The 11,614-nt window shown below is 41.5% G+C and overlaps 1 protein-coding gene across 2 annotated transcripts; it reads left to right on the top strand.

Annotated features, from left to right (window-relative positions):
• Positions 1 to 1,513: 1,513 nt before the first annotated feature.
• CCNG1 (cyclin G1) lies at positions 1,514 to 11,345 on the top strand. Of its 2 annotated transcripts, XR_006283146.1 has the most exons (8): positions 1,545 to 1,719; positions 2,562 to 2,825; positions 5,318 to 5,574; positions 6,632 to 6,710; positions 6,804 to 6,902; positions 7,783 to 7,977; positions 8,197 to 8,336; positions 9,606 to 11,345. XR_006283146.1 is itself a non-coding variant. In XM_038414430.2 (7 exons), the coding sequence occupies exons 2-6, from the start codon at positions 2,562 to 2,564 to the stop codon at positions 7,972 to 7,974; spliced, it is 891 nt and encodes a 296-aa protein (XP_038270358.1). In that variant the 5' UTR covers positions 1,514 to 1,719; the 3' UTR covers positions 7,975 to 7,977; positions 9,606 to 11,345. The 2 variants fall into 2 exon arrangements, 1 of the variants encoding a protein (XP_038270358.1); XM_038414430.2 differs by lacking the exon at positions 8,197 to 8,336 and having other exon boundaries at positions 1,514 to 1,719.
• The last annotated feature ends 269 nt before the right edge of the window (positions 11,346 to 11,614 follow it).

Below are 11,614 nucleotides of genomic sequence, written 5' to 3' on the forward strand. Positions count from 1 at the left end.
CACTATATGCCTCCAGTCATGAAAGTGGTAGGACATGGCTGAGTGGTGCCACCTTGTAACATACTGCTATTTGGACATAGCCTGGCCAAGATGCTTCATAGCTAGGCTTGGAAGAATTAGATCTTTGTTGATAAATGTTGGTAAACATTGATTGTGCCATATGCACACAAACCAATGGAAAAAAAATTCCAAGGTAATAACAGAAATGTACAGATAGATAAAGTAAGAAAAATGCAGCTTGAGAATTTATAAGAGTCAAAATTAAGTGATTTAGACTTTCAGATTAGGCTTGTTACCAATGAACTCACAAATAAATAGTAAAAATAGGTATGATTTGTTGATTTAACGATATTTACTTTGTATAGTTTGATGTGTTTGTTTTAATGGTCTATAAAGCTTTAACTTTTGAATCTCAGTGTCTACTATCATTAAATAACTGTCTGATCCCTCCCATAATTTTCCATAACTGTGAAAATATAAATAGATAAAAATAGAAAACTATGCTTAAAACACCCATGATTTTGCACAAATATGAAAATTTAAATAGATAAAATTTTTAAAAAGCTTAAAAATAAATCAGTATTATCCTTTTTAAATTATTTTTTAAAATGTATTCTGCCAAGCCTACTCATAATACAGTATTGCTTAGATGTAGCCAGGCGAGCTTGCTGTGTTGCCCACATTCGTCATTTCAGCCTGACTCTCTCATTATTTGATTGGGTTTTTTTTTCCTAAAGTCCCAGCTCCCAGAGCTATATAATTAGGTGAGAAACGCAGCTTTCATTAAAAGATAAAATAAGCTTCAACTGAGATGTTGTTTCTACCTTGACATTCAGATGGGCAAGCGGGAAATCCACCAAAGTTATAGACAGATGTCTAAATACCTTCAAAAGCAAATACCTGAGGAAAATTTAAATTTAAAACCAAACAGTGTGAGTTCAACAATTTAACTCTAAAGTTTTCTGGAAGAGAAGCCGGAAACATCAGGACCCTACAAGCTGATGCTCTGGCTTCATTCATCTGTTGGGTAGCTGGAGAAACATGTAAAAGGTGCCAGCGGAAAGAATCCCTCTGTCAAATGGTATCTAGATTGGGGAAAGCTTATGGGACTTAAAAACACGCACAAAGAGGAGCCAGGAGACTTATTTGGTGGTGCTGGAAAGATTCGGATTCTAGCCCTCCAGGGCCCGTGATGGCTTGTGGGCCATTTGACCCAGGGCACAGCCCGAGCAGAAAAGCGCCCAGAAGCCAGGGCCTCCGGGCGGGAGGGAAGCAAGGTGCCACTGGTGACTTCATCAGGCCTCAGTCTGACAGTCCTACGGTGCTAGGAGCTGCCTCTGCTCCCTCCCGCCCACGGCAGGCGGCGCTTCGGACCGTTGAGGCCCCCGCTACCCGGCCTCCGAGGCTTCTTCAGAGGCCGGTAAACTCCAGCCTCGCCCTCCCTCTCAGTCAGCGTCTTGATTGGCCGACTGGCTGGTGGATCGGCCCCGAAGCAGCCAACCGGAGGCGAGTAGGGGCGGGACTCGCCCTTCCCTCGCTACATAAGGGCTGGGGTCGGAGGGTGGGAAGGGGCCGGCGCCGCCGCCGCAGCAGCAGTGGGGGTGTCGCGCGGGTGTTTCCTTGTAACCGCTCTGGGGGTTTTAAGTAACGTTTGATAAGTCGTTCTCCGTGAGGTGCCCGCGGCCCCGAGCAGGACCCGGCGCCTGCCCCCGTCACACGGTAAGGGGTCGGCGGGGGGATGTCGTGTGCGGGCTTGGCTGGGGGCATCGATCGTTTGTGGGTTTGGGCTGGGGGAGGTGGGAGGATCCGGTCTTGGGCAGGGCGCTTGGGGGGACCAGGGGCTGCAGGCTGGGCGGTCGGTTCTCTTCCCCATGACCCAGCCGGTCTGTGGTGGTGCGGCTTGGGGCTGCGGTTGCTGCGAGGGGGAGGACTTGAAGCCCCCGCCCGCACGAAGAGCGTGTCTCGGGGTCTAGAGTCCCCTTTCTCCCCGGCGGGGCGGACAAGCCCAGGCATGTCCCCGGGGAGGGGGAGGTGCCGAGTGACTGGAGGGGCTCGGGCAGCTGACGCGTGTGCCGTGTGTCTGTGCTCTTCAGTCGGCGCTCCGGCTCAGCTGTCTGCAAAGTGCTGCCCCTTCTCGCTCTCTCCGGAATGCTTCTGAACTCGAGTTTGGGTTCCTGGCATACATAAAATGCCAGCCCAGGTTCCTGTATAACGTGGGCGTCTCAGGGAGTGAACTCAAGGGGAAGGCTGCTTGCTGGCCATGGCACAAGGCCACCCAAATCCATAAATAATAAAAATCAAAAGTCCAGAAATATAACAGCAGACAATGTCTGACTAGAACAATGGAGGGAGAGAGTCTTTATAAAGCTAAGTAGAGCTAGCTAATGTTGGGATGTAATTCTGGCCTCCTGGGGAATGTTGAAGAGCTTTTGTGTACTTGAAAGAGCATCTTGGCCACTGATTGAGGTTGGGGCAAATCTGTAACTCCCCAGCATACCATAAAGACGTTTTGGGACTTTTGGTAGTAGCGTCTTGCATTCAGTATTTGTCTCTCATTACAGATGATTGAAATGCTTGTAACAACTGAAGCTCAGGAATTGCTATACCAGCTCAATGCTCTGTTGGAACAAGAGTTAAGATATCAGCCAAAGGCTTCTGGCCTGAGACTAATTGAAACTGCTCATGACAATGGCCTCCGAATGACTGCAAGGTTGCGAGACTTTGAAGTAAAAGATCTCCTCAGCTTAACTCAATTCTTTGGCTTCAATACAGAAACATTTTCTTTAGCTGTGAATTTCTTAGACCGGTTTCTGTCAAAAATGAAGGTATGCTTTGGAAACATAAGCTCTAATGCACTAATTTTCTATGGCCTTGCCTTCACTTAATTAAGAAAAAAAAATATTAGCTAGGCTTTATAGCCTTTAACGTAACCACCTAAAAGGAATTGGTTAAAGGGGAGACTGCAACGGGCCCTACTGAAAGGGGAACTGTCAGGTTGGAGGGAGGTTACCAGTGGAGTTCATCAGGGATCGGTTTTGGGACCAATCTTATTTAATCTTTTTATTACTGACCTTGGCACAAAAAGTGGGAGTGTGCTAATAAAGTTTGCAGATGATACAAAGCTGGGAGGTATTGCCAATTCGGAGAAGGATCGGGATATTATACAGGAGGATCTGGATGACCTTGTAAACTGGAGTAATAGTAATAGGATGAAATTTAATAGTGAGAAGTGTAAGGTTATGCATTTAGGGATTAATAACAAGAATTTTAGTTATAAGTTGGGGACGCATCAATTAGAAGTAATGGAAGAGGAGAAGGACCTTGGAGTATTGGTTGATCATTGGCAGCTCATAGTCATCCTATGTGATATGGCTATGAAAAAAGCTAATGCGGTTTTGGGATGCATCAGGAGAGGCATTTCCAGTAGGGATAAGGAGGTTTTAGTACCATTATACAAGGCACTGGTGAGACGTCACCTAGAATACTGTGTGCAGTTCTGGTCTCCCATGTTCAAAAAGGATGAATTCAAACTGGAGCAGGTACAGAGAAGGGCTACTAGGATGATCCGAGGAATGGAAAACTTGTCTTATGAAAGGAGACTTAAGGAGCTTGGCTTGTTTAGCCTAACTAAAAGAAGGTTGAGGGGAGATATGATTGCTCTCTCTAAATATATCAGAGGGATAAATATAGGAGAGGGAGAGGAATTATTTAAGCTCAGCACCAATGTGGACACAAGAACAAATGGGTATAAACTGGCCACCAGGAAGTTTAGACTTGAAATCAGACGAAGGTTTTTAACCATCAGAGGAGTGAAGTTTTGGAATAACCTTCCAAGGGAAGCAGTGGGGGCAAAAGATCTGGCTTTAAGAGTCTACTCGATAAGTTTATGGAGGAGATGGTATGATGGGATAATGGGATTTTGGTAAGTAATTGATCTTTAAATATTCAGGGTAAATAGGCCAAATCCCCTGAGATGGGATATTAGATGGAGGGGATCTGAGTTACCCAGGAAAGAATTTTCTGTAGTATCTGGCTGGTGAATCTTGCCCATATGCTCAGGGTTTAGCTGATTGCCATATTTGGGGTCGGGAAGGAATTTTCCTCCAGGGCAGATTGGAGAGGCTCTGGAGGTTTTTCGCCTTCCTCTGTAGCATGGGGCATGGTTGACTTGAGGGAGGCTTCTCTGCTCCTTGAAGTCTTTGAACCATGATTTAAGGACTTCAATAGCTTAGACATGGGTGAGGTTTTTCATAGGAGTGGGTGGGTGAGATTCTGTGGCCTGCGCTGTGCAGGAGGTCGGACTAGATGATCAGAATGGTCCCTTCTGATCTTAGTATCTATGAACTTGTGTGGAAAACTACATAGGCTTGTCTTCAAGAGCTTGTCTTCAATAAGATTTTAACTCTAGTTAAGAACACCTTTATTCCAAGTGAAGACACAGCCTCTGGGCTTGTCTACACCAGGGTTAGGTCAGTTTAACTATGGTGTCTTTTGGCTGGGGCAGGGGGAATTTTTCACACCCCTTAGTAATATAGTTAAGCCTACTTAATTTTCGAGTGTAGATGAGGCCTATATCTCAATTTGTGCAGAAATATCAGTTTCACCTCTTTGGTTAGTCTTAAACAATAAACTACTCTTACTCCTTTGTACACGGGCTTTCTTATTCCTTTCAATATAAGATGTACATTCCTATAAGCTATATTTTATTTTACTATTCTAGATCTGTAAGGTCCTTGTCCAAATGCCAGGTCCTCAACAGACTTCAGATGTAGGTCAGCACTGAGTGTTTCAATAGTTTTGGGGACTGAAGAGTACTCCTATAATTGCAGAGTGACCAGAGGATCTCATTATGCCATTGTGTATGCTATCAGCAATAAAAGTACTCAAAGATACTTGTATAATAATCAAAAGTAAGCGATTCAAAATGTTCCAATTCAGTCTTAAGGCAACTTAAGCATACCACAGTTGGAGACCATGCATATTCCAACCCCATCAGATTAAAAAAGGACTAAACACCCTCGCTTCTTGAGCACATGCCAGTTTCTTTCAGTGTTTTGAAAGAAATGTGCACTAAAGTTAGATTATTCATTACTTTTCCTCCAAAGAACTTCTTATATAAGGCAGAGTGAGAAGTAATTTTGGGCATCTGATATCATGGTGTATGGATGCGGATGGTCAAATTACAGTATGCAAAATGATTGCTACCTGCAGAGCTTGTCTTAAAAAGAGCCTGACATCTAATTTAGCTGAATACATGTTTTTTCTGACTTACTATAAAATGCTTTCATTACAATAAGAAACTTGATCTCTCTTTTAGGTGCAGCCTAAACACTTAGGCTGTGTTGGACTAAGCTGCTTCTACCTGGCTGTGAAAGCAACAGAAGAAGAAGAAAGAAACATTCCCTTAGCCACTGACTTAATTCGAATAAGCCAGTATAGGTTCACTGTATCTGACATGATGAGAATGGAGAAAATTGTGTTAGAGAAGCTATACTGGAGAGTCAAAGCTACAACTGCCTTTCAGTTTCTACAACTCTATCACTTGCTCATCCATGAGAATTTACCTTGTGAAAGGTAAAACAACTATTTCACCATGACTTTGAAGCTTCACTGCCCACTGGAAAGGGCTGGTGGGGAAAATCGCTCAAGTAAACTAGTTTAATGTATACAATTTTAAATCAAAAGTGAGAATGTAAACAGTTACAAACAGGTAAAAAGTGGCTGATATGAATTCCTGTGGATTGATATTGTGCTCTGATGAACAGAGCTTTTTCCTACTTCAGTGACAACGTTGTTTACAGCTAAAATAAAAATGACCCAGAGCACAGTTTTAGATCAGGGAAACAGCCTTGCTGAACAGATGCAGGTTAATACATTGCTGATCAAGCAGCAGTAGTGTCTGGCAGATAGTCTTTCAAAACGTCTTCTTTGAAAAGAGAACTGGTTTATGAATGTCCTTGGTTATTCCAAGATCAAAACTTGCTTGGTCAACAAATATTGTAAGCACATCAAATCTATAATACACCTTAGCTGGGTCAGAACAACCAGGGATATAAAGTCAAAACTGACAACATGGTTGACGACAAAGTTAAAGCAATCTTGCAAATGTATATAGAAAAATATCTAGGCATAAAACAAAGAAATAGCACATTAAGCTGCAACACTTAATTTTATAGTACAGAAACTGAGTCCTAGTGCAGTCTACACTGGGAACTTAAGTTGGCGTACTCTCAGGTGTGAAAACTCTACACCCTGAATGTAGCTATGCAAACCTAACCCCTAGTGTAGAAAGTATTAGGTCAACAGCAGAAATGGGGAGGTGGATTACCTACGCTGACAGGAGAACCCCTGTGACTGGCATAGATTACTGTATACACTGAATTGCAGCAGCGCTGCTGTAGTGGTTTAAGTGTAGACATACCTAACACCTCTGACTTTAAAAGAAGCCCATCATTCTTCTGGAACTAATAGAGCCCTTAAACTGTGTACAAGAGAATGTCTGAGTAATCTTGTATTTAAACACTCAGCAAATTTCTAAGGCTGTTGCAGTCTTGATCTGATTTTATATACTGAAAAAGAAAATTGCATGCTCTCTACAACTAACTAAACTCTTAATGCCATTCTCTTACAGGAGAAAGCATCTTAATTTTGAGAGACTTGAAGCCCAGCTTAAGGCATGTCACTGCAGAGTCATGTTCTCTAAAGCAAAAGTAAGTGGTTTCTAATACCATAAGTGCACTGAGTTTACTGAAGCTTAACAGGCTCAGCTGTCAGTATTAACATTTACTTTCTGTTCCCCTTAGCCTTCTGTTTTGGCATTATCTATATTGGCACTAGAGATCGAAGAAAAGAAACTCCTAGAATTGAAGGAGGCAATAGAATGCCTTCAAATACATTCCAAGGTAGGTCGGGGGGGGAAATGACCCTAACAACAACTAAGTGTAGAGCCTCTGAACAAATTTAAGTTGTTGAACATAATTCTGCTTGTCTTGAAGCCTCCTCCAAAGAAAGGATTCTAGTTTGCTACTGTTAAAACTGGAATAATTCTTTACTTGAACTGATAAATTGGAGTTGACTTTTTTCTCCCCGATGGAGAGTTTTGAAAAACTTGCTTGTAACTCTTATGCAGCATTCATGTGACTGGCTCATAGGGGATGAAAGGGCACAACAGTTCCTCACAGTAACCATGATGTAAATAAACGGTGAAGGAAGACTGACAAATCAGGTTTCTGCTCAACTTGACTATTACTGTAATCCACAATTTATATAGTGTCATTCTGTGGAACTATTGTGAAACTTATTCATAAGGAACAAATAGTCCTTTCTGTTGGAGGTGCACAGTAAATTACAAAAGTAATGTGGAGTATTTTGTCTAAGCTTGTGTAGGTTTTTTTTTTTTTTCTTTTTCTTTTTTTAAAGAGCAATGTTTCAACTTAAACAGTTGCAGAGGCTGCAATAGCATAGGAAATGGAGGCTGGTTCTGGTTGACCCTTGATTGAGGATAAAAAAAACTTGTATGTGCTGGGGTACACTGATACTAGTCTCCAGGTCAGGGGTAGTGTAGGGGGGAGCAGCAAGGCTCCTTCAGTGGAAGTCAGAGGAACCTCTTAGAACTAAGGGCCTTCGGGACTCCATTGGTGCCCATGCTTGTCCCTGTCACACCTCCCCCAATTGGCATGTGGTACAAGGCCTTTCTTAATTTAGCACACCTTGTAGGTGGTGAGGGTGGATTACAACTGGGAAACGAGTGCCTAATTCTAGCTTCAACCTTTCTTCATTCAGACAAATAGCAGAGACCTAACTTTCTGGAAGGAGCTGGTATTAAAGTGCCTTGCAGAATACTCATCAAGCAAGTGTTCAAAACCAAATGTTCAGAAGCTGAAGTGGATTGTGTCAGGACGTACAGCACGGCAGCTGAAGCATAGCTACTACAGAATCTCACACCTCCCCACAATCCCAGAGACTGGCTCATAACGGGTAACTTTCTTTTGCTGCTTTCAACTTAGATTTGTGCACAAACAGGAATCCTTAAACCACTAAAACTTCCTTCATGCTTACTAGACTGGAGGAGGTTTCTTCAGCCCCCTAGGCACAGCCTAGATATTCAACTTTGTTGCCAAACAAAGCAACTCTTCAATTTAATCAAAACATTCCAAGTGGCCTGTCAATTCTTGGACACATTCTGCTGACCTTTAGGTGCATCAACACTAATGCCTGAGTCTGAAAATACAAACTGGCAACCCTCCTAATGTCTCCTGTAAGCAGAGTACCAGTTCTTTCCCATACTGTGGTGTCCGCTACTTGAATCTCACTCACTGAATCTGGAGCACAGCTAGGTGAGTAGAGCAAGTGGTGGGATGTGACACAGATGCCAAGTTGTTAACCTGCTTCATGTTCTGATGCTTGCAAGGAAAAACGGAAAGGAAGAAGAGTATCTATACTTGAGCAGCAAGTCCAATGTGTCAATCAGTGCACCAAAAATTAAAGTGAAGGTTGGTTAGCTCCTCCTCCAGACACCAAGTTACTGAAATTGGCTTACCTGTAACAAGTTTCTGGCTGTCCTGAAGTCCTAGGACAATGTTCCTAACATGCATACAGGCCATGCAATACAGATTCTGAGATTTGTCATAGAAGTCTACAAAGCTGATGTCAAACAATGTTTTTTTTTTTTTTTTTCCAACAAAAATACATACTACTTCAGTTGATTGGGTATTTAATGTGTTAAGACATTGGTTCCCCTCACACTTCCAAAGGCTCTACAGTAGACATTCAGTTATAAACACCGGAGTTACAAACGGATCAATCCCATGCTTCATTTGGACCTGAAGGTATGCAGTCAGGCAGCAGAGATTGGAAAAAAGCAAATATTGTACAGTACAGAACTGTTAAATGTAAACTGCTAAAAACAAGACAGTGTTGGGGTGTTTTTTTTTTTTGTTTTAAAAACAAAAACAATTTTGACAAGGTTAGGAAACTGTTCTGTGCTTGTTTCACTTAATTTAAGATAGTTAAAAGCAGCATTTTTCTTCTGCATAAAGTTTCAAAGCTCTAAGTTAATGTTCAGTTGTGAACTTTTGAAAGAACAACCATAACACTTTGTTCAGAGTTACGAACAACCTCCATTCCTGAGGTTATAACTCTGAGGTTCTAGAATAGCTACATTAAGCTTAACCATGTTTAAACTATTTGGCAAAACTAGCCTCTAACTTTGTCCTGTGCATTGACTAAACAAGCTGTTTTTTAAACACTTTATTGGAACACTGCCTGTATCTAACCAATGTATGATAAACTAGTCTTGCTGAAACAAACTTTAAAGGCCTGAAATAAATTTCTGGGGTGGGGAGTCTAAGCAGGACACAAGTTCATTATTGTTTTAGCCTATTACCCAATTAACTTTCACTGCTGAGTTGCTGTGTTTTTTGGGGAGGTGGAGGGGACAGCCATTAACTGTCTCTTCCCCAGAATATCCTTTTTTGCCTACCCCATCCTCTTTCTACTTTCAGGGCAGAAATTGTCTTACTGTACTCTATTTGTACAGCACATAGACATTTGTAGTAACAGCTGTTTAGTTAACTTAATGTCTCTTGTACTGTCTGTCTGCACAGGAATCTTAAAATGGAAAGATGACTGTCCTGAAGGCTGGTTTACAGAATTCAGCTGTGGAATTGAAAACTGAAGCCTAAAACATAGCAGCTGTTCTAGCATCTGAAGTTCAACTCTTGGAAAACTGAAACATCCAGAAGGTTTCTTTAATAGATCTTTCCAGCAAATGCAGTTGTATTGGTGCTGACTACAGGAGTAATAAGTAGTAAACAATTCCTGAAGGATGAATGAAATATACATATGTAACAGTGAAGTATCATAATGCTGTTTTATAGTAGTGAATAGCCTCCGACAACTTGGTAGTTAACTGATAAAACAGCTAGTGTTTAACTTTGGCTTACTGCATCTGTGGCTGTTTAGTTGGATTACTTCATGCAATTTGATTCTCCACCTCCTAAAACTTGTACGTGAAACATAGGAGGCATAATATGCTTCAGAACCGCTGAGGCTACCAAATTGTCTCGGGGATACCTCCCTGATACTACACTGAATAGTCTCTGGGATGCAGTTACCTAAGTCAAATGTTTTGTATTCTGTGACATGGTGTGTGGTTTTTTTTGTTTGTTTGAGTAGCCATGTCCTCCTGCACAAGGCATTGGTCCTTTGATGCAGTGCAGTCCATTTACTTCACCTCCAGTGCAGAGTTAACAACTCTGGCTAAGATGATAAAATACAAACCAGACAGAAATGCTGGGAAAGCCTGCAGTTGTTACTCTGCATCATTATTGAACTTGGCTATCCTTCTACCCTCATTTTTGTGAAAAGTATAATTTTGTGAACTTTGAATGGTGGAGATTGGAAGCATGGCTTACCAAGCAAACTGCACCCTATATCAGTTTGCAATGTCAGTAAAACTACTACTTGGCTATTTCTGTCTAAAGTCAGTTACAGAGCCTGACAATAGCTTTTTTTCCCTAGGGTCACTTATAGACAAGGACAAATTCTGATTATTACACAGATGCAGTTTGCATGCCCTCAATAGAAATTGTGCAAGTACCACCATAATGTAAGTTGCCCAAGTAGGAAACTGCATCTATACCTCTAATTTTGAGTTCTGAATTGGCTCTGCTACTTCATTCCTGGTTTGTCACTGAAAGACCTAAACCTTGTGTGTCAGTGCTAGCTCTTCAGCAGTAGAGGATGATCAAACATGAGGTAGTATCCTCTAAAGATGTTCAGAAAGGGGATGCCTAAGAGCAAGTAAAGCTGCAGTGTTGTAGTTCATGAAATGAATGCCTGAAGCTGGGATGTAGGCAGTGACCTCTGAATGCTCCACATTGCATTGCATGGGAACCTCTTATTGTTCAATCATTAAGAACTCCTGTATGCACTCTTAACTAATTTGGGCAGTGGGAGAAAAGAACTGTGAATAATTTAAATAAAATGTGGGGCTGGTACACAAACATTGATTTGGGGGAAGACACTCCACCTTCCTTCTAATGTAGTAAAAGCATAGTCAGACTTCCTACAGAGCACTTTAAATTACTGCTAAGTAGTGAACAACTTAAGGAGGGAAAAATTCTACTATGAACTTGTAGATGAATGTTACTAGCCTTGACTATGCAGATAGGTATGCTGTATGTAATTACCACTGCTAACTGGTGAAAGGGAAGCAAAGGATAGGACATGCTGTGCAAGTTGAATGCAACTGCTGAAGATGCACTCTGACATTCTTAGCAGAAGTAACATTGTCTCAATATTCATTAAAGAATGTACCTTTCAATAAAACTTATTGAAATGCAGGTATGAGTAATTGTCCTTTTGACCTTCTTCCCAATACCTATTACAAAACTCTATCAGTTTCTTTACTACTGTTCACAGAACAGTAATTAAACTTCCAAATGTTCTTCTGAAAGTAAACTTAACACCAACAGTTTAAAAGTTATTGTAGAGATCACATTTGTCATTTATCTTAAAGCAGCTGTCAACTTATTGTCTAAAGAAAAAATGTTTACATGTGACACACAAGACTCACAAACCTAGCAAAATTTACTTGATGTACAGATGATGA

Source organism: Dermochelys coriacea, chromosome 8, assembly GCF_009764565.3.
Source record: "Dermochelys coriacea isolate rDerCor1 chromosome 8, rDerCor1.pri.v4, whole genome shotgun sequence".
Classification (NCBI taxonomy): domain Eukaryota; kingdom Metazoa; phylum Chordata; order Testudines; family Dermochelyidae; genus Dermochelys; species Dermochelys coriacea.